Here is a 24,765-nt window from a genome sequence, read left to right as displayed (position 1 = left end):
CGGATGTCATTCCAGATCTAGAGCAGAGCGAGACTGAGGAAATACCTCCACCTTACAGAAAACCGCAGCCAAATAACACTAGACCCTACTCATAGTGTTGTGTTCCTGCCGGTGAGTAAGGATGCCAGAGCTCAACGAGGGTGCGGGGTGTTAGGGTCGGCAACGCGCATGTAACACCTCTGGAATTGCAGGCGTCCATAGGCTACGGAGACTGCTTATCATCAGGCGGGCCGTATGCTTGTTTGCCACCGACGTAGTATAAAAAGAAATTAGTTTGTTGATGAAAAAATTATATTTTCGGAGGTAAATAATGCAGTGCCAGTGGCATTGCCGTGGGAAATTCTGATGTCATTGCCTTCGATAAATATTTCCCGCGACAGTGTAGTCTTAGGTAATTGAAATAATCTTTTGTCCTGCAGATAAGAGTGAATATTCATAGTCGGATACATTAGCGGCAATATTAAATGTTAATTCAGAGTACATACATAACATAATTAATGTCATTACCGGGTCTAACGCGATTAAATTTCATTTACTAGATTTCATTTAAGATTTAGCTAGTGCAACCTATAGTTGAAACGTCGGAAAAAAGGTAAAATAATGAAATTTAATCGCGTTAGACCCGGTAATGACATTAGTTATGTGTACAAAACGCGAGTTTCTTTAACACTTTTGTCCATACATAACTTCAAGAAGCAATTGAGGTACTGTAATAAATATTTTGTAAAAATCTCGTGCCATTGCACAATCAACTTCAATGATAACAATACAGGTAGGTATAATGTTATAAAACATGTACACACATGGTCTTAACAATATGACAATATGGAAGTGTACCTAAAATATTTATTTTGTATAAGATGTTTAAAGTCTAAGATAATAGTAAAAATAGTGCTCACACAAGATTGACAGCTAAAGAAGATAAACATTTGCGATTTGAAATGCATCAATATCTTTGACCTTGGATGTAAATGATAAGCGCTTGCATGGATTAAGGGTCGGTTGCACCAACTGTTTGTCATCGTTAGAGTTCGCTAAATTGTATTGTATGGAAAGTTTCATAGTAAACCGCCGCGGCGCGCCGGGTGACGTTGATCAGTCTGTCAAGTGCGGATGGTGCAACTGGCACTTAGTCCGGCCAACCACTTAGCCGAACTATCGGGGACGGCAAGCAGCATAAGTAGGAACGAGAGCTGACATCACATTCCTGGGCTGCTCAAAGCTAGCCGCTGCCGCTTATTTATCGCCCCCGTGCAATGAACTGGCCAAGCGGTTCATGGCATTCATGTCACCAGGAAAAGACGCAAAAATCAAGATTTTTATAGCTCATTAAACTTCCACGTCTACTTTTTTTTAATTTTACATCCTTTTTAGCGACTCGAATTCCTGGCTAGACTATACTTATTAATTTTATTCGGGCAAAAGATCGTCGTAGGGAACTTGAGCGAGAAGTTTGTCCAGGTTTTGGACTACGGCCGTGCTCAGAGACTGACAGATGGAGGGGCCCACGTCTGCCACTATCTCTCGCCACTTTTCGTTTAAAAAGCGATTCACTTGGTCACCTGTAAAATGTAAGAGGATTATAATTAATAAACAAAGCGCCAAAAAGGCAATAAAAGTGTAACACTATAAAGAATCTAGTCTAGTCAAAAACTCTGACACATACTTAGTTAAAATTGCCCATAGAGACCTTAAATATTTAATAAAATGACCGAGCAGGCCACCACAAACTAATAAAGAATATAAAATGCTTTTTGATTATTCTATATTGTCATCCCTCGCCAAAATTTTAAGGAGCAAACGAATTGTCCCTAATTTATGTATCTTTTTTCTGTTTTGTTTAGGTTATCAATATTAGTGCGATATTTATTGCATGTTTTGTCTGAATACAGATCTAAAAAAGCGGCAGATGTAGTTATAAGTGCTGCAAGACTATCTCCGTCTATTTTATCGTTTTGTGAGAAGACCAAAATAAAAGGGTTACTAAACCCCATATCGTATGGTGGCAAATCATGTTTTCGGTTACTTTTCGTTTAAGTCATCTCGGATCAGGGACTGGACAACCCTTTCCGCGATAAAACCCTTTCAATGGCCGACACTTAAACACGGCTAACACATTGAAAGACTTTCCCTTTTGAACTGCAAGCCCATTCATACCCTGCTTACCGAAAAGCTAACCAAAAATAAGGCTAGCTCTTAATAAGGGTTACCCTTATCTTTAAGCGCTTTTTATAAAAATTTCCCTTTGCGTGAAAGAGACATATTAGTATATATCTACGGTAGTGTATGAAAAGGAAAGAAAATACGTGCCTAGTCAAAGAACGCCGCCGTCGCCGCCGACGTTCGCTCGGATTCGAAGTAATGAGTGCTTTATGAACAAGGTAGACGACTTAAATTAGCACGCTTATATGCTAAACGGGAAGCCCTTTATAAGGCTAACCCTTATAAGCGATATGCAAGGTGTTGGTGAGCGGATGATAAGGGTTTTGTAAGGGTATTTGGGCTACCGATTACTCAAATGTGGTAGCTTTATATAAGGGTTTTTAAAACCAAAACAAAGGGTTTCGTCTGGCAAAGGGTATGGTGAGTTAAGCCTTATGCAATACCCTTATAAACCCCCGATAAGGGATAGCGGGCCGTCCCTGTCTCGGATATGGGTATAAGTATATAGTATCAATGCATTGCATGCACTGATGCAACAACGTGAACATGGTGGGGGTAGTAACTGTGACGTCATAACACAAGCTTCCTTGGGCTTACCGTCACGTGGGACTTAGTCAATCCGTGTACGTAAGAATGTCCTATAATATTTATTTATTATTTATTTATTTAAAGTCGGCGGTACAAAGAAAATTTGTTTTTTTTTTCTTTTAAAGATACCATGTGGGGCATCAAATGGAAGGGCTTTACAAAAATATAAGATTTTATAATATTTTCACTACTTAGTCTCACAAATTATTAGAAAACTTTCAAAAATGTGACAAACAGAAATATTAAAAAAATAAGAGAAGTAGGTACATCAATTTGAATAACAGTGTAATTTTCTGTTTCAGTAGACTACTAAAATACTTTTTTTTTACTTAAAACTTACCTTGTGGGGTATGAAAAAAAAGGGCGTTGTCAGTAGGTAGATAACAAATATATTATATGGTCGAATCGTTAAATTTGCTACAACTGAAAAACGCTAGAATCCAAATAAAATTTTAGTGACTCAACATAATTACGCACTTACATATTATGTACCTACTTAATTAGTAGACATGTAAATGAATATTCTAAATCATGTTTACAAAAACAACCTCACCGTAAACAATTTTCTATAAGTAGGTATGGGTACAAAGAATAGCTGTTATAAGGTTTTAACTGAGTGTGTATTCAATTATTTATGTTGTTTTCGCAAATAAATCCTTTCAAACGCAATGTTTGATGTACCTACACAACAGTTGATGCCTACTGAATAAAACCACCATGCTTTGTTTGCACCGCCGCCAGTCAACACTAATCGTTAACCAGAGACATGTAAATAACATAGACAATATGCCAAACTTTGAAAACCACCATTGTCCAAGGATTAATTGCTTTTACTTGTACTAAATTAGTGCCTGGTATAAAATAAACAAGACTATAGTTGAATTTCTTGTAGTAGTAATAGTTAGCACTTACATGCTCACCCCTTATTCTCCGTTTAACCACATTCTGGGGATAGATATTTGACGACCGGTCTGGCCTAGTGGGTAGTGACCCTGCCTGTGAAGCCGATGGTCCTGGGTTCGAATCCCGGTAAGGGCATTTATTTGTGTGATGAGCACAGATATATATATATATTATATATATCGTTGTCGGAGTACCCATAACACAAGCCTCCTTGGGCTTACCGTGGGACTTAGTCAATCTGTGTAAGAATGTCCTATAATATTTATTTATTTATTTAATATATCTTACAAATTTAGTGTAGAGATAGATAGATACTCGTATGATAATTTGATAGTATTATATTATAAAGATGGTTTTACGATGTTAAGCAGAGCTAAAACAAAAAAAAATAAACACTTAAGAGAATGCTCCTCATTCTAACGCGTTCTGTTATATCCAAGGCCGGACTGCGTTCAGCAACTTTAGCGAGACTTTTTAACTAAACTACCAGTCTCTATTATTAACATGTATTTGGCTTAATCTCTTGCAATATCTATCGCCAATTAACTAAACTCACATGCAAACTTGTTGTTTGGCCCATCAATACGCCCACTTTGTCCATAAATCGTCCAATTTTACTGTTATCGGCTTTCAAATGTTCCCGAAGCGACTACGAATCATAAATCTCGGAGCCCTTTTTTACCGAAAACCGATTTTTCGGCTATTTATCACATCATGCGACCAAGTTACTTTTGTAATATTGTTACGATTCATTTCACGTTTCGCTCGCTTTTTCTATCGAGGTTTATTGACTGTTTGACCGCAGTGTAGTGAATGAATTCGAATTATTTAACGGCAAGGTGACCATTTGGCACCATTTGTAAAAATTAGCAGTTTAGTTTTAAAATAAATAAATAGGTACCTACCACATATTGGACAATCTTACACAAATCGGCGAGTCCTATAGTAAACTCAATAAGACAGTATAGTCTTATAAGACCAGACGACGATATACATAATAGACTATTAAACATGATTTTTTATTTTTTATTTCTTTGTAGCTGGATTGAATTTGTGATGTCTACTCCCAACTTTTTCAAAGACTTTCGTCGGATTTGCTGGGAAATCAATTGTCCGCGAACAAGACCAAAAAAACAAAAATATATAATAAAAAGACTAATATCATTAATAAATAAAAAAGATGGCCATCATTAGCATTGAAATATCCCTCACAATGGTATAAATAATATTGTAATCGCATGAGTGGAGCAGAGCAGTTAACATCTTTTGGGACAGCCATCGTATACGACGATATTACTTGCCAAATTTCATAGTTTAGGTCAACGGGAAGAACCCTATAAAGTTGATTCCCATGAGATAGGTACATACGTTTTTTGTGGCATAAACGCGTATCTTGTTTTACGTTAACTTAGAAGCTCGAATTTTTCACAGGTTTAAGAAACTGTAGACCTGAGTAATACATACATACATATAATCACGCCTATTTCCCGGAGGGGTAGGCAGAGACCACGGATTTCCACTTGCTACGATCCTGACATACCTCTTTCGCTTTCTTCACTTTCATAACATTCCTCATACACGCTCGCCGGTTTAGGGTGCTCTTGACCTGGCCTTTCTTCAGGATTTCCCCGATCTGATCAGAGAAAGTCCGCCGAGGTCTGCCCCTTCCAACTCCCGTTTCTACCTCTCCCATATACACTCTCTTTGTTAGCCTTCTTTCACTCATTCTTTCCACGTGTCCAAACCATCTCAACATACCTTTCTCAATTTTTGTCACTACTTCTTCGCTCAGTCCACACTTTTCCCTTATCACACTGTTCCTAATTCTATCTTGTAATCTCACACCACACACACTTCTCAACGCTCTCATTTCCACTGCATTCACTTGGCTCTGATGCCTCTTCTGCCATACCCGACTTTCGCTACCATACATAAGTGTAGGCACCAGCACCCCTCTATGCACAGCCAAACGTGCCTTTTGCGACACCTTCTGGCTGCTCATAAAAGCGTTAAGTGCCCCATTCACGCTATTTCCAGCACTCACTCTCCTTTCAATATCTTTATCATGCTTACCGTCCCTAGTGAATAATGTTCCCAGATATTCTCTTTCTTGACCAATCAAAATTCCACAGTTTGTCATATATTCCTCCTTTTCAAATACGATAACTTTCGTCTTACTTACATTTATTTTCATTCCTTTCCTTTCAAAAGATCCATGCATTCTAGTTACCATCTCCTGCAACTCTTCACACGATGACGCTAGCAATACCAGGTCATCAGCGTAAAGAAGACATTTGACGGGTAGCCCACTCATTCTCAGCCCACATTCATGATTTCTCAAATCATGCAAACTACTGTCCATGAACAGATTAAACAGCCACGGTGACGCTACACATCCCTGCCTAACACCCTTTTCGATGCTAAACCACTCAGTGTACGACCCGTTTACTCTCACACAAGCACTGGAATCCTCATAGAGCGATTTCAGTGCCTGAATGAGACGGCCGCTCAATCCATACACCGACAGTACCGACCAAAGTTCATTCCTCACCACTTTTCCAAATCCACGAAAGCGCAATAGACCTTCTGACCTTTGGCCAAATACTTTTCGGCTATCCATCGCAAGGAAAAGACTTGATCCGTACATCCCATACCCTTTCGGAATCCCGCTTGTGCATCCCATACTTTCTCATCTGATTTCATACCTGAGTAATATATGGTTTTAATTTCAATTTCACGCGTTCCCGAGATAAAGGGTCTTGACAAACAGACAGATGGACGGTCGGGCAACAAAGTGATCCTATAAGGGTTCCGTTTTTTCCTTTTGAGCTACGGAACCCTAAAAATTATGTATGCCTCCTGAAGGGTTATGTACGTATGTTTAATGATTGGATGGAGTGGCTTCATGCGTATTAAGCAGTTTACTACGTAGGCGAACAACACGAGAACGCGAAGCGATGCGGCACGGGGTGAATTAATCCTTTGATACCTATAGAAGTGTCCTAAGTTGGCGATCTCGTTGCGAACGCGAACGCCGTGCCGTGAGGCCGTCGCGGCGCGTCGCGCCACTTCGCTTCGCGTTCGCGAGTTGTTCGCTTATGTACGTAAAACGCAGCGTTAAAGTGCATATGAATAATAATTAAAGACTTTTATCAATTCGAATTCGGATTCGAAGTAATGAGTGCTTTATGAACAAGGTAGACGACTTAAATTAGCACGCTTATATGCTAAACGGGAAGCCCTTTATAAGGCTAACCCTTATAAGCGATATGCAAGGTGTTGGTGAGCGGATGATAAGGGTTTTGTAAGGGTATTTGGGCTACCGATTACTCAAATGTGGTAGCTTTATATAAGGGTTTTTAAAACCAAAACAAAGGGTTTCGTCTGGCAAAGGGTATGGTGAGTTAAGCCTTATGCAATACCCTTATAAACCCCCGATAAGGGATAGCGGGCCGTCCCTGTCTCGGATATGGGTATAAGTATATAGTATCAATGCATTGCATGCACTGATGCAACAACGTGAACATGGTGGGGGTAGTAACTGTGACGTCATAACACAAGCTTCCTTGGGCTTACCGTCACGTGGGACTTAGTCAATCCGTGTACGTAAGAATGTCCTATAATATTTATTTATTATTTATTTATTTAAAGTCGGCGGTACAAAGAAAATTTGTTTTTTTTTTCTTTTAAAGATACCATGTGGGGCATCAAATGGAAGGGCTTTACAAAAATATAAGATTTTATAATATTTTCACTACTTAGTCTCACAAATTATTAGAAAACTTTCAAAAATGTGACAAACAGAAATATTAAAAAAATAAGAGAAGTAGGTACATCAATTTGAATAACAGTGTAATTTTCTGTTTCAGTAGACTACTAAAATACTTTTTTTTTACTTAAAACTTACCTTGTGGGGTATGAAAAAAAAGGGCGTTGTCAGTAGGTAGATAACAAATATATTATATGGTCGAATCGTTAAATTTGCTACAACTGAAAAACGCTAGAATCCAAATAAAATTTTAGTGACTCAACATAATTACGCACTTACATATTATGTACCTACTTAATTAGTAGACATGTAAATGAATATTCTAAATCATGTTTACAAAAACAACCTCACCGTAAACAATTTTCTATAAGTAGGTATGGGTACAAAGAATAGCTGTTATAAGGTTTTAACTGAGTGTGTATTCAATTATTTATGTTGTTTTCGCAAATAAATCCTTTCAAACGCAATGTTTGATGTACCTACACAACAGTTGATGCCTACTGAATAAAACCACCATGCTTTGTTTGCACCGCCGCCAGTCAACACTAATCGTTAACCAGAGACATGTAAATAACATAGACAATATGCCAAACTTTGAAAACCACCATTGTCCAAGGATTAATTGCTTTTACTTGTACTAAATTAGTGCCTGGTATAAAATAAACAAGACTATAGTTGAATTTCTTGTAGTAGTAATAGTTAGCACTTACATGCTCACCCCTTATTCTCCGTTTAACCACATTCTGGGGATAGATATTTGACGACCGGTCTGGCCTAGTGGGTAGTGACCCTGCCTGTGAAGCCGATGGTCCTGGGTTCGAATCCCGGTAAGGGCATTTATTTGTGTGATGAGCACAGATATATATATATATTATATATATCGTTGTCGGAGTACCCATAACACAAGCCTCCTTGGGCTTACCGTGGGACTTAGTCAATCTGTGTAAGAATGTCCTATAATATTTATTTATTTATTTAATATATCTTACAAATTTAGTGTAGAGATAGATAGATACTCGTATGATAATTTGATAGTATTATATTATAAAGATGGTTTTACGATGTTAAGCAGAGCTAAAACAAAAAAAAATAAACACTTAAGAGAATGCTCCTCATTCTAACGCGTTCTGTTATATCCAAGGCCGGACTGCGTTCAGCAACTTTAGCGAGACTTTTTAACTAAACTACCAGTCTCTATTATTAACATGTATTTGGCTTAATCTCTTGCAATATCTATCGCCAATTAACTAAACTCACATGCAAACTTGTTGTTTGGCCCATCAATACGCCCACTTTGTCCATAAATCGTCCAATTTTACTGTTATCGGCTTTCAAATGTTCCCGAAGCGACTACGAATCATAAATCTCGGAGCCCTTTTTTACCGAAAACCGATTTTTCGGCTATTTATCACATCATGCGACCAAGTTACTTTTGTAATATTGTTACGATTCATTTCACGTTTCGCTCGCTTTTTCTATCGAGGTTTATTGACTGTTTGACCGCAGTGTAGTGAATGAATTCGAATTATTTAACGGCAAGGTGACCATTTGGCACCATTTGTAAAAATTAGCAGTTTAGTTTTAAAATAAATAAATAGGTACCTACCACATATTGGACAATCTTACACAAATCGGCGAGTCCTATAGTAAACTCAATAAGACAGTATAGTCTTATAAGACCAGACGACGATATACATAATAGACTATTAAACATGATTTTTTATTTTTTATTTCTTTGTAGCTGGATTGAATTTGTGATGTCTACTCCCAACTTTTTCAAAGACTTTCGTCGGATTTGCTGGGAAATCAATTGTCCGCGAACAAGACCAAAAAAACAAAAATATATAATAAAAAGACTAATATCATTAATAAATAAAAAAGATGGCCATCATTAGCATTGAAATATCCCTCACAATGGTATAAATAATATTGTAATCGCATGAGTGGAGCAGAGCAGTTAACATCTTTTGGGACAGCCATCGTATACGACGATATTACTTGCCAAATTTCATAGTTTAGGTCAACGGGAAGAACCCTATAAAGTTGATTCCCATGAGATAGGTACATACGTTTTTTGTGGCATAAACGCGTATCTTGTTTTACGTTAACTTAGAAGCTCGAATTTTTCACAGGTTTAAGAAACTGTAGACCTGAGTAATACATACATACATATAATCACGCCTATTTCCCGGAGGGGTAGGCAGAGACCACGGATTTCCACTTGCTACGATCCTGACATACCTCTTTCGCTTTCTTCACTTTCATAACATTCCTCATACACGCTCGCCGGTTTAGGGTGCTCTTGACCTGGCCTTTCTTCAGGATTTCCCCGATCTGATCAGAGAAAGTCCGCCGAGGTCTGCCCCTTCCAACTCCCGTTTCTACCTCTCCCATATACACTCTCTTTGTTAGCCTTCTTTCACTCATTCTTTCCACGTGTCCAAACCATCTCAACATACCTTTCTCAATTTTTGTCACTACTTCTTCGCTCAGTCCACACTTTTCCCTTATCACACTGTTCCTAATTCTATCTTGTAATCTCACACCACACACACTTCTCAACGCTCTCATTTCCACTGCATTCACTTGGCTCTGATGCCTCTTCTGCCATACCCGACTTTCGCTACCATACATAAGTGTAGGCACCAGCACCCCTCTATGCACAGCCAAACGTGCCTTTTGCGACACCTTCTGGCTGCTCATAAAAGCGTTAAGTGCCCCATTCACGCTATTTCCAGCACTCACTCTCCTTTCAATATCTTTATCATGCTTACCGTCCCTAGTGAATAATGTTCCCAGATATTCTCTTTCTTGACCAATCAAAATTCCACAGTTTGTCATATATTCCTCCTTTTCAAATACGATAACTTTCGTCTTACTTACATTTATTTTCATTCCTTTCCTTTCAAAAGATCCATGCATTCTAGTTACCATCTCCTGCAACTCTTCACACGATGACGCTAGCAATACCAGGTCATCAGCGTAAAGAAGACATTTGACGGGTAGCCCACTCATTCTCAGCCCACATTCATGATTTCTCAAATCATGCAAACTACTGTCCATGAACAGATTAAACAGCCACGGTGACGCTACACATCCCTGCCTAACACCCTTTTCGATGCTAAACCACTCAGTGTACGACCCGTTTACTCTCACACAAGCACTGGAATCCTCATAGAGCGATTTCAGTGCCTGAATGAGACGGCCGCTCAATCCATACACCGACAGTACCGACCAAAGTTCATTCCTCACCACTTTTCCAAATCCACGAAAGCGCAATAGACCTTCTGACCTTTGGCCAAATACTTTTCGGCTATCCATCGCAAGGAAAAGACTTGATCCGTACATCCCATACCCTTTCGGAATCCCGCTTGTGCATCCCATACTTTCTCATCTGATTTCATACCTGAGTAATATATGGTTTTAATTTCAATTTCACGCGTTCCCGAGATAAAGGGTCTTGACAAACAGACAGATGGACGGTCGGGCAACAAAGTGATCCTATAAGGGTTCCGTTTTTTCCTTTTGAGCTACGGAACCCTAAAAATTATGTATGCCTCCTGAAGGGTTATGTACGTATGTTTAATGATTGGATGGAGTGGCTTCATGCGTATTAAGCAGTTTACTACGTAGGCGAACAACACGAGAACGCGAAGCGATGCGGCACGGGGTGAATTAATCCTTTGATACCTATAGAAGTGTCCTAAGTTGGCGATCTCGTTGCGAACGCGAACGCCGTGCCGTGAGGCCGTCGCGGCGCGTCGCGCCACTTCGCTTCGCGTTCGCGAGTTGTTCGCTTATGTACGTAAAACGCAGCGTTAAAGTGCATATGAATAATAATTAAAGACTTTTATCAATTCTACCTTCAACAATAAAAGCGGTGGCAGAAAGTTGCAGTGGTGAGAAGCGAGTCACCGTGAATACTAGAGATGAGAGGTTCCATCGCGCTATTTTACTTACGCCTATGCGTGCAGCAGAAACCGAATGAACGTTTATAAAATGACCATTAACTAACTGTCTTCAGTCCATTTACTGTGGTGCTTACATTTTGACCTAACTGACGCGAACACGCGATAATGCGCGACCGCAACTCATTCATTTTGACAGACGCGACGCAATACGACAATGTTAACTGTTTTTAGACAGTTGCGGACGGATTGCCGCGTGTAGTTAGGATAATTATGATAATGGCTTAAATGATTAAACTCATATTATAATTTAAAAAAAATTACCAATATTTTTATCATTCAATAAATTTTCTAGGCGAAAACTGGCCTTTTCCACTTCGTATTTAATATCGTGCTTTGTTATTTTCCAATGAATTTTTCCATCGTCGCCATCGACGTGCTCGTACCAGAAGCGAATGTGAAGATTAGCGTTTTCTGAAAAAGTGTAAGAAAAAAGTAGACTTATAAAAACAACCTGTATGATGTTGATCAGTTATTAATTTTATTGCGTTTCCGCTCCAATATGCCAGCAATCCAATATGATGATGATGAAAATTTGAATATTTAGAGGACGAATGGCCGCCATCTCAGGTGACGCGTCAATTCTCATATACATATAATGTTATACGTGACTCGAACAAGAGATTTTAGTTTGTAAGCTGATTATGATGTTGATGAAATAAGTAATCATAATCAAGCACGTTGTCGCGTCGGATTTTTCACGTAGGACCTGAACTTAATAGAGTAGGTAATAATAATAAATAAGTCTATTTACTGAGCTTAATAGAGGAATCGCCAGACGACTTGATAGGAATTACCAATAGTTTCCCGCTGAGATCGTATTTGCTCGTGACGTCCAGATTTACCAAAGCATCAACCATTATCATTTTCTTGTTCAGATCAAACCTGCAAATGAAAACGTGAGGTAACTAACATTCCCGTAGTGTAATGGACAATTCATAACATGACATCCATCCATTTAGGTAATGGTATATTTTATAAAATCAAATCGCTTCATCTGTTGGGTTGGGGAGCTACGATGCCACAGACAGACACATAAAACGTTTAACTTATAATTATAAAACCCCTGGACACATGGAGGGTTAACAACTAATGTGAAATTGCGCCGAATTTGATTTATATTATTCAAACAAACCGAAAACCTGTTTGAAAGGTGAATAATATGCTTAGGCATAAAATAACTTTCAATGAATACTTAAATAGATACCTAGTTTGCTTTACATTCTGTTAGCATAAACCGGATTTTTGCGTAAACCTTGAACTGTGTAAAATGTTACTTTTCCAATAGAAATGAATTGATGATTCTACTCGTACTACATAAACAACATATATATTATATATTACTGATATATTCGCAGTAGGTGCCTTATATACCTACAGTCATAAGGTTTTGTGGCTAGTTGCTACCATATGAGTGATCCGTGAAAAAATGAAGGAGGTCATAAGGAATGTATGAGCAAATGTCAAAATTCACGTCGATACCTACATGCCTACGGTAAATAGCCTTTTTTTCTGGTACTTAATATGTTATGTAGTATATTATATAGGTGAAATAAAGGTTAATTTACAGTACCTATACGGCTCGGTTCCGTCGTTCGCTTCATTGCCAGTTATTGAAGGGAGAATAGGCTAGGTCAATGTGTTGCTAATTCATCTAACCTAGAAATAAGGTACTTGACTTATGGTCCTATATCCCCTAGATGGGGCAGAGGGCATCCACAGTGCTCCGCCATCCCGTTCGATCTTGAGCTTCGCGCTTCATTTCGCTCCACGTCTTGCCAATGGTGATGATTGTCCGCCGCCAGGATTGCTTAGGGCGACCACGTTTCCGCTTTCCTTGGGGATTCCAGTCTAGGGCTTGCCTCGGGATGTGATTCGGGTCCCTTCGGAGCGTGTGGCCGATCCAGTTCCACTTGCGGGATTTGATCTGCTGGTCGATCGGAGTCTCACCGCAACGTTCCCACAGATCTACATTGGATATTCTCTCGGGCCAGTATACACCGAGAATACGGCGAAGACAGCGGTTGATGAAGACTTGGAGCCGATGCGAGATGTTGTTATGATGATTTATCTCAAGAAATAAGGTACCTACGTAACAATATATTTTGTTTTCAAATATTAATAAAACTACATATATTAAAATTGGCAGTTCGTTTAGTACGACGTGGTACGACGTAATATCAGAGGTCCCCTGGGCGTCATTATAACAGGACTCTACTGTATATTTTTTATAGTATGACTTTATCAAACCTATTCTTATTACAACGTGATTCAATATCATCAATTAAGTAGTACTTATTGTCACTAGTGGTTACGCGATTACAAACAGTTATCTCAATAAAAAACCGAATTCATAACCACACTAATTAGCATAACCTGCCATAAATGGTGATTCTAGACCCATTTCTATCAGTTCTAAGCCCAAATTAATTTTGTTTTAAGCAGAAACGTCTGTAGACGATGCCATAAAGCTTAGAAATAAATTTAAAGTGAAAAAATTCACTATCTCGGGGAGGCTCGAACTTGCGAGTCTGGATCACTAGCCCATCGCTCTGCCAACTGAGCTACCGAGACACGAGCTACGTATCTTCACTTTTAATTTATTTCTAAGCTTTAGTGCTAAGCTTGATTACATTACACCCAATGCTTTGTCAATACCCTCAAACGTATCACACTGCTCCGAATCATTTTTCATCCCATTAACCCTTTAGGCCACCGTTCAATGAATCACGGCTTTGTGCTTAATTATTTAAACGACCTTTACGAAGGAGTTTTCATAATATTCGTAATTAAAAGAGCCAGGGCTAATTGTCCGTAAGTCGTGACGTCGTTAGGCACATAGTTCATTATAGAGCGTAGCGTTAGAGTTATGAAAGGAATAAATTCATGGGATGAAAAGGGAAGTTGCTTTAATAAGCAAATAGTTTAAACTAACCAAACTACGTATTACTTTTCGTAACAAAAACCTTCTTCTCTTTCAAGGTTGATTGCAAAGTGTGGTATTCCACATATACATACTAAGAGGTACATAAACATAACATGACTGCTAAAAGCTAAAATCAATCTCTTCCCGTGAGCTGTATAAAAAATATTACAATTTTTTTTTGTATGTAGGTACGGTATTTTTTAATTAACTTGGCATATCTTTTAAATTTTCAAGGAAATTTTATTTTTATATTTTTAAATCACAAAATTGCGGTCTGTATGATGTAAATTTAATTTTGTATTTATTATGAGGTCGGAGGAAAATATCAAAACAAAACTCAAACGACCCATCATTTTTCTTATTACGCATTTCACTGCACCGTTAAGGGGAGGCTAAGACTTAGAACGCACTGCGAATAATTTCTTGCGGTTTCAGTCTTTTGAGTGCGTGCGCTTATGAAGCATGCCGTACGTTACACTTTTTGCGGTTTGAAACCGCAAAAAATTAATCGCAGTGCGTTCTCAGCTTTACGCTAAATTGTCGTTTTTATATATTGAATTTTTACACATTTTAATCAAGGTCGGATGCCATGAAAACATTCACACGGAAAATAGACTAAGTATACAAGGGTAGACTCCAACCAAGTAACCGAAACCTTCACAGGTTAAAGTTGGCTCGATAGAATAAGCCGGCCAAGTGCGAGTCGGACTCGCCCACCGAGGGTTCCGTACAAATTTAACTTTTTTTTTACAAATTTATAGTTTTCGGATTTTTCCCTCTACTTGTAGTGTAAGACGATATTACTTGCGGAATTTGATAGTTCTAGGTCAACGGTAGTACCCTTATAGTATAAGTTTTGATTCCCTTGAGTTGAGGGTATCGAAATTCGAAATATACGTTTTTTGCGGCATAAACGGCCGTATCTTTTTTACGTTAACTTAGAAGTATGATTTTTTTTCACAGCTTCAATGGGCTGTAGACTTGAGTATATGGTTTTAATTTTAACTTGATACCTCCACGCGTTCCCAAGATTGGTCTTGACAGACAGGCGGATGGACGACAAAGTGATCCGTTTCTTCCTTTTGATGTATGGAACCCTAAAAATCACGAAAACATGTCTAATTTTCATTAATTTTCAGTTGTACATCGTTTCTCCGCATACATTAGCTGTATAATTTTAGTATAATAAAATAGCCAGTGATATAGCTGTGGGACCTGAAGAGCAAAACTTTAAACAGAAGTATATTTTCAGGAGATAAACGGTAAAAACCCGCACGATGGCCATATGTTCCGTTGCAAGTATCTTTTGTACCCTTCTAATTTCTGGTTTTACGCCCCCTCTCTTAAGTAAACATTTTCTCAGAAGTTGCAACGTAAGTATTTTTTAAGCGTTGTAGCCATGATTTTGCAGCCTTTAACAGTTACGGTAATCATATCGGCGCGGTGGCTGGAAAATGTTAATGGAGTTACTTCCTTCCATGTTTGCACATACTCTACCTGGGACTGAACAAATATTGGTAAAATATTTTCATTATTTGCGGTTTTCATTGGCTGGCAGATACATTTTCATGAGTAAGTAATATTTCAATATAAAAGGGTTTCAAGCTTTTTGGCCATTAATCAAGTGGCAAAATAAAATGATTTACATATTTTTGATGTAGTTTATTCATGTGACCGCTAATAGTGATATTGAGTATTATACTATCATAAAATAAAATTAAAACAGCAAGACGTTGCGTTATTTTGCGGCACTCTCTAGAATATTTTAGGCATTGTCCTGCAGTGATTCGAACTTTAAGATACGTCAAAAATCTGCTCAAGATTGCTAATCAATCAATTTTTCAGGTAGTATGGCTCCATCGATACTGTCGATGATTTCGCCAACGTCAAAGTGGGATCCACGTGGGATCGAATTAATATTTCTTGATTAAAACATATCGGCCATCGGCCATAGCCAGTGTACGGTAAACAATAAAATTATGGGCCTCTAGGGCTCTAGCCAGACACGGTTAGAGGTAGAAATACCAAATGCTCTTAGAGCACGACGTTGTTCGGTGGTTGTTGTAGTTGTCTCGTAAAACCGATAGCTGGATTTTACGAGAAGCACGTGGACTACCGGCCGTTGACTCCAAAATGGTGGTTAAACACGCTTTGAGATTAATTCTCCATTCACTGCACACTACCACATTAGATTACTGTATAATAAAGCTATCGATGTTACACATTAAACAATATTTATGAGCAAAAAACAAAGGAATCAATTACGAGGCTACTATCAAGATGGCGTTCGAACCGGAAGTCCAAGATTGCTAAAGATACGACATGGATCGTATATATCAGTGTCAAAAGTGACGTTTCTTCAAACAAAAACTTTTGACACTGACACATCCGATCCATATCGATTTTGACGTATCATGCCGTTTGTCATTTTGCTATTTGGATTTGTTAGAAAGAGACATTTTAACAGAATTTTGACACGGAAGAGTCCTTGAGGCCTACATGGTTGCGCATCTTATATAGTAATGTCTAATTTAAATTACATGATTTGAGTTCCATGAAAAGCAATTAACTGTAACGTTGCTCAGTACATACTAATTCTGTAATGGCTCCTCTACACGATGGTCCAGCGCTGAACCAGCGAGATGGCCATGCGATGGTTGAGAGCACGCACTATGGAATGGGCCATGTGTAGACGAGTACGCACCATCGCTGGCCCCACTACCTTTGATGTGCGTACGAAAAACCGATACCTCGGCCATCCCATCGACATCTTAGTAGGCCAGTATGATGGCCCATCGTGTAGAGGAGCCATAAATTAGAACAGCCTACCCAAGTACCCATTAATGAGGCGGATTGTGCTTGCTTAGTGCCGATTGTGTATTTCTATTGTTGTGCGAACAAATGCGACTAGTTGCATCAGGCAAAACAATATAACAAGGCAAATAACACATTTGGGGTTTTTACAAAAACCCATTTTATTGATTTAATAAATTTAATGAGTACCCTCACGATAAGTTTTAAGCGGCCTCAAACGCCAGAGACTGCGTCAACTCAAACGTAGTGCATCTCGCTTGCACCAATGTCAGGACGAGGGAGATGTACCTATTGTGAGTTAGTTTACGCAGTCGCTAGCGAATATGCCAGTGTCAAACTCGTGGTAAAAATATAGATTACAATTTACAAGCACTTTCGTTCCGAATGGTAGAAACAAAGTATCCCAAGAATGTTTTCCCATAGTATGGGACATCAGACCCATACAGTTACGATTTCTTATATGACTTGTATGACAGTAACGGAATGTATTGTATGAAAAATATATTTAAATTGTCACTACTTTATTATACATACTACCTATTAAGATTAAAATTAAATTTTCGTGTCTGATTATATATAATAATATTTAATTACACAAATAAAAAATGGTTGGTTTTTAGATTGGTTTAAGTATACTGGTACGCCTAAGCTTTCGACTCGTCCGTGCTTGGTCAGAGTTCTGTTCGGAACAGCCCCGTGTTTATGTTTATGTATTCGTAATGTAAAATGGAGCTTGAAAAAAATTAATAAGTTATTATTTTTATGTCTTAACAGTGAATGTACTGTATTCAAGAAATAACGCTCGATTCGGAAGAAACAATGCCTGTGTTATAAAAAAAAAACAAAAAAGCAGTTCGAGCGGATCTCACCATAACGATTTAAATCATCATCATCATCATCATCAGCCGATAGACGTCCACTGCTGGACATAGGCCTCTCCCAAGGCTCGCCACTCCGACCGATCCTGTGCCGCTCGCAACCACCGAATTCCCGCGACCTTCACCAGGTCGTCGCTCCATCTCTTTGGAGGCCTACCGGCAGTTCGTCTTCCGGTACGCGGACGCCACTCCAGAACCTTCCGGCCCCACCGGCCATCAGTTCTGCGAGCAATGTGCCCCGCCCACTGCCACTTAAGGTTTGCAATTCTGTTTTTAAATACTCACTTAAAATCATCAAGTCGCAGTACTGAAAGCCCGCTAAAGGAATTGTCGTTAAAGACAAGTTTCAGGCCGTTTTCATTGGGAATATATACTGTCATCACAGGCACGAAAAGCGGGTCCAGCGGGTCTAGACCCCTGCTCGGATCGCCCATGGAAAATTGTTGGAGAGAATCCCTCGCTGATTTCAGAGCACACGCGTTTAAATTAGGGTCATTCCTTGAACAAGACTGGATGTACTCGGCTGAAATAAAAAATAAAAAAATCGTTGAGTATGTAGGTTCTCTCTCAAGTTTTTGTTGAATTAATAAATAAAAAATTGGGCCACACAGACTTTTTTCACGTCCATCAAAAGCGAGCTGGGTTGTTTTTTTAACAATATTACATGCCTAATTGTTTGTGGTGTGGGCGCTCGTATTGTTTAGAAAACAATACTTTTGTTTATGTTTGTTTCTGCATGTTTTTTACCCATTAGGGCCACTTGCACCATTCACTAACCCGGGGTTAACCGGTTAAACCTGGAGTTACCATGGTTACCATTACAATTACACACTGGGTTAACGGTTTAACCGCTTAACCCCGTGTAAGTGGGATGGTGCAAGTGGGCCTTACTGATAGGTATGTGAATTCCTTGGGTATCACAGTTATAACATTTAAAACCCGAAGGTTTTAAATGTTATGAACGCTTTGAACACATATTAAATTGCATGTTATGGGTGGTTTGAAAATGTGTTGTCTACTCCAAACTTTTTCATACACTTCATCGGGTAACACAAATCTCTGTTTTGACATTTTGCTGGGACGTCAGTTAGCCGCGACCACGACCAGCGAAACCTGTGTCGAAACGTCGGTAAATAAAGGTAACATAATAAATTCGCGACAGACCCGATTATACAGGGTGGGCCAGTGATAAATGCATTAAAAAAAACATAAATAATCAATTTTTGTTTTTAAATAAAAATTATAATTATAATTTTTATTATTATTTACAACAACGGGACTTAATCGCGTAAAATAGTTTTAAATTTACCTCCGACGTTTCGAGGACGGCGTTGTGATTTAGTATGTATCAAACAGTTGACACAAATAAAGGAGAGTGGTCGTAATGTGGGTCGCAAATAACTGTTAAATTTATTTAAATTACCTATAAACTTTTCCGTAATTAAGGCAAACAACTTGATTGATACCTATAATTACTTGAACGAGTATATTCTATTACCTACATTAAAATATTTACGATACCGGTTGACATTATTATCTAAGTATTTATTAATAATAAAATTTGTAATTTATAACACATATATTCATTGAACGATACAAAAACAAGGTAAGTAGGTATATATTTATTGAGGATGCACAACAGAAGGTCATACAAATATGCAAAGTGACCTATTCTCGTTGCTCTTGAGTGTAGTTGCGTTTTTTAGTCCTTCAGACTACTTCAAGAGGAAGGGGAAGGGGTATTCCCAAAGCAGAACAGCAAGCGTCAAATTTAATTAACACTTACGTAGACCCAAGCCGGTGGCTGACGCCAAAACGCACAATAACAGGCACAGTGCTAGCATGCTCCCAACAGCACTTGAAACAGGCTACACTTTCAGTTGCTTGCTACTCGGTTTTATAAACTACTAATGTTGCAAAATTACATGTTCCAGGGCACTCATCAACCACACACGCCCATACGCAAACGTAAACAATGCATGCACGAGAGCATAATACAAAACATTGCGTTTCCAAGATTTGTTGTCATGTTTGATGTTTATTGTGCAGTTAGAACGTGTTGAAATTAATGATATCTAATGAAGCCTCCAATGTATGCGCTGCACGGAATGGCACGGGATTATATAGGTAGCCAGTGATATACGATCGCAGAATCTCCGCTTCATCATATTAAGAGTTTACGAGACAAAGCGACTTTATGACCCTGTGTTAAAACCACATTTACAGTACACATGACACTTTAATGACGCATCTGGTGACGTAAATTACTTTTAAAAATTTAATCGGGGCTCCTTATATGTATGCCTGATATTACGATGACTACGATGAGTTAGGTATTATTACAGTCGTTATGAAGCGTTACATATAATTTTACGTGGCAGTGACGTACAGCGTACACCTTTGATCATTTGCACAAAAAGCATACCTTTTATGGTTAGATGAGTTTATTATCAGATTAGTCGTCACCTCAGATGATTTTACGCGATTTTTCTTGCTTAGGATCAACATTTTGCAATAACGAAAGACTTGTTCTTTTTGCGTAGTCAGAGTTCAGGTGACTATCGTATTAGTTAATTAGCGCCACTTGCAGTGGAGTAACCATGGTTACCACTACAATTTGACACTGGGTTAACGCTGGGGTTAACGGTTTAAACGCTTAAACCCGGGTTAGTGGGATGGTGCAAGTGGCCCTTAGAGTTTAATAATTAAACTCTAAAAACACCTGCTTATTATTAGACTAGCAGTATGTTTTTTTGAAGTTAGATACAAAACTTGAACAAATTAAATTTAAATTAGTTTGTTTCAAAATTACATTCTACACCGAAAAGTAATTAGCTATAAAGATAAAATAAAAAAAACCGTTAATTCCGAATTAAAAACTTGATAATCTTTGAAACTAGACGTGATGTGTCTTAGACTCGGATCAAGCTAACTCTGCTCAGACTTTAAGGTGACAGGAGGGGAATTGTCACAATAAACGTCCAAATTCAATGAAAATATGACGTTTAGCGCCACTTGCACCATCCCACTACCCCGGGGTTAGCCGGTTAAACTGTTAACCCAGTGTCAAATTGTAAAGGTAATTATGGTAACTCCAGGTTTAACCGGTTAATCCCGGGTTAGTGAATGGTGCAAGTGGCCCTTATAGAGGCACATTCACACTGTCATTTCAAAGTTGTCGCAGCTTAGACAGACTACGTCATGTACCTACAATTTATCAATGTCAAGTTAAATTAAGGTTTTTTTTACATTTATTTTTGATTTCAACAAGCTTTTTTAATATTTAAATATGGGATGGGTGGAACGCAAACTGTTCAATGTCCACTTAACAACGCGCCATGAAAAGCAACGAGGATGAAAAATTATACCGCTTAATAAATCATGCGGAAATGCAAATAGAATTGGACAGTGGCAGTAACTGGAGAACGTACTCAATTGGGACATGAATCCCTCATAATCCATAATCCATATTTTAAATAAGAAAAAAAAAACGGACAGTTAAAAACTATTATATGCCCCCATATAATCCACGTAACTAAGCGATGCGTTATAGGAATTGTAATGATTCCCTGAGTTAACAGGTTAAATACATGTGCTGTACATATCTGGCTACTTATGTCACAAAATCCAAATCTTCCAAAATTCAAATAACTGTCAATAACTGGGATAGTGTGTGCACCATAGGAGCACTGTAATACATGCAAAGCAAGTACAAGTAGCTAGTAGTGTTATTTATTATGCTTGTTGTTTTCTGTGCTAAGATGTCCTGAATACTGAAGATGCAACACGGAAAAACAAGGAGAATCCAGGATCTGGTCAAGATCGCGGGAAACCGAAGGATAGAGGCAGTTCTCTACCAGTAATTGTAGTTATACTTGGGACTCTTGGGAGAGACCTTTGTGCCGCAGTGCCGCAGTGGTGGTCTGTCGGCTAATTTTGATGATAATGATGAATGTTTTATGGTGGAGGAATAATATACCTATGTCTATTTCGAGTCATGGGAAAGATGATTTTATTTAGTTTTATTTTTCAAACAGTACTATTTTTCGCTAGTATTTTGATAGTCATGTTTGGAGAAGACGTCGAAATAGTTTCGCTGCATCTAGTGCCGCATAAGTTGAAAACATGTTATGTTGCACCGATTACTTAGGGTAACAGTATTAATTTTTGTCTTGAATTAAATTAAATAAAAAAAATGTTAAAGTGTTGTCAATAAGGTTAGCTACTTAGGGTCGACTGGTAAAACAATCTCGGCAAAGCGTCGACCATTTTGGGCAGGACACTGTCCTTGTAACACCAGAAAACGAGATGAGAGTATTACAACCAAAAAATAGTATTTTATACAATCGTGATATAATAGAGAGCTTTTCAGTCGAGTACCGTGTTTACTCAGCAACGAAGCTTGCTGAGTTGCTTAAGTAAGGTACGAGATTGAAAAGCTTTATTATAATATATCACTATTGTATACAATACTTTTTCTACGAGACAAAAAAATTATACTTTCAACTAGTAGAATCATATAGGTAAACAAACTAAAAGTATACAGCTAAGATACGCGAGCTGCCGCAACCCGCGATACCTTCATACTCGTACGCGCCCCGGCCGGTTGGTCAACGACACCTCGTAACTCATGAGGCCCTGGTACCTGCTCCTTGCTAAATTCAATTTTAAGACAGTATTTTTCTCGATTTTGGCCACCGTAGCCTATGGAGACTAACAAGCAATGCTAAGCGGTTTTCGTTGAGTATGGATGTTGCTATATGTTGACTCCTTTTTGAGCGACTGGCCAGATGTAGCTTAAAACCGGGAGGAGTGGAAGGGGTAGGCCTTTGCCCAGCAGTGGGACACAATAGGCTCGTAATAATAATAAATGGATGTTGCTATATGAAGGGTGTCACATGCGCGTTTCTGACTTATGAAGCAATTGTTTCTACTACAACATAAAATAAAATGTTTTTGTTGGCCAACTCGGCACGCCTCCTCACGGTGTTTACCTAACCTTAGTGTTTGTCTAAAAAACTTTATTTTGCGCCATGCATATGTGTAATGCATTACCTACAAAGTCAAGTTAGCGTCCTTAACGTTTAAACTAAAGATATATGCCTTTTAGAATAAGTAGGTAACATCCAGAACACAATAATGGATGGTGATCATAAATTCAACTGTCAATAACTGAAACCTTCACCTTAGTCATTGCAGCTGGATATTTAATGGGTAAATATCCAAAGGCGACTGTTTACCTGGTATATACCCAATATTTACGCGCTCGGAAATTATTTTAGAAATCGTAGTACTTTAGTTTGTAGGTACAGTTTAAATTTTATTGCCTAAAAAATTTCTAAAAATATTTCTTTAAAAAAATATAAATGTATGTACTTAGGCTAAATTTTAATTTAGAAAAAATTGTCTGCCCCTTGCTTATTTAGTTCTATCCCATTTGTTATAACAAAATACGCCTATTTGGGTCTTATTACTTTATTACACATGTCTGTCTAACATAAACTGATTTATCTATCGGTTTGTGTAGATATTGATAGTTACTGGAAAAATGTACATTTTAACCCGGTATTTATTTGGGTCTATAGATTGGGTATATACCCGCGATGCATCTCTAATCGGAGTTATAAGTAATAAGGTCGTTAATCACTCTCATATTGTTAGTGTCGCCTACAAGCTCCGCTAAAGTGGTATGACAGTTCATAAAGTAAACACCAACTCTAACTAATTTCCTCTAATGCTCATTAGTCAGCGGATTTCAGTACAATTAAAAGGGGGATTTCACAATAGCTGATTTATAGTAGCATAGCCAAGAAATGCGGTTGTCGCAATACAACTGCTTTGACGCGTGAAACATACAAATATGTATGTACGTTGAAAAGATATTGCATTCCAATCGCGCGGTAAGCTAGGGTATTCTCAGGCATTATAATATATTATGGTAGTAGTATATATGTTAGTAAGTTATACAATATACTAGTCCATCTCCAGCTGGCACAATTTCACTACTAAGGTATACATATAGTCAGCTGACTTGTTTTCAAGATAGTTTATTATCTGTAATTTGATACATTTTACGGAGCGGCAGCTGACGTTTACCACTACTTAGTTGCAAGTGTTGCAACCTCCACCGTTTTATGCTACAATACCCTATATGTATCCCAAGCAGTAAGTCAATTTTTGCCGATAGTTGTAATTTACATGAGTATATGGTCGTGAGGGTGGCAACTGAAATGACCGGATGCGCTCTCATACTAAGGTAGAATTGGGTAATGGTCTATCTGGTAGAATGTGATATGTGTTGTAAACGCAGTAATGTGAAGGAACTTTCTGCTGCAGCGCTGATCGTGCGACTGAATGTAACTGTAACCGGTCGTTACGGTTTACGGTTCAATTTGTACTGGTTAATGGTTAATTGCAATTAACGTTCGGCCAACACTGCTAAATTGTCTAATGTAAAGGCGCTCTTACTTGCTGCCTTACCTACTAATTATCTAATTGCGGTCGTGTGTTTTAACTAAGTGCTGGTCTGAGACATTGTGAGATTCTACAGTGTGTTCAATGTACTGTTTTCAGGCTTTGGTTAGATCGTAAGCGGAGCATATAGGCATGCTTTAAGCTACAACATATACCTACAGTTGTGTGCAATATAATAAGTGTCAATATGAAAATGAAAATTAGGGGAAAACTATAACTTTAGACGAAATATATTGGATCTTTTTTTATTTCTTCTACATTACTTGACATTGTTTCAAAATT

At 38.3% G+C, this 24,765-nt stretch overlaps 2 protein-coding genes across 2 annotated transcripts in view; both read right to left on the bottom strand.

Moving 5' to 3' along the window:
- Window positions 1-24,765, bottom strand: part of LOC134744939 (mucin-5AC-like) — a 403,822-nt gene that overhangs the window by 169,887 nt on the left and 209,170 nt on the right. The gene's annotated exons all lie outside the window — the stretch shown is intronic.
- Window positions 1,402-19,928, bottom strand: LOC134744667 (circadian clock-controlled protein daywake-like). The gene is made up of 5 exons (XM_063678572.1): window positions 19,796-19,928; window positions 18,295-18,532; window positions 12,146-12,276; window positions 11,656-11,805; window positions 1,402-1,562 (listed from the first exon to the last, which is right to left on the bottom strand). Exons 1-5 carry the CDS (start codon window positions 19,851-19,853, stop codon window positions 1,411-1,413), a joined length of 729 nt encoding a protein of 242 aa, XP_063534642.1. The 5' UTR covers window positions 19,854-19,928; the 3' UTR covers window positions 1,402-1,410.

The sequence above is a fragment of the Cydia strobilella genome, chromosome 10 (genome assembly GCF_947568885.1).
Source record: "Cydia strobilella chromosome 10, ilCydStro3.1, whole genome shotgun sequence".
NCBI lineage: Eukaryota > Metazoa > Arthropoda > Insecta > Lepidoptera > Tortricidae > Cydia > Cydia strobilella.
Note: the sequence above shows the minus strand (reverse complement) of the source record. Positions and strands in the feature narration are given on the sequence as shown.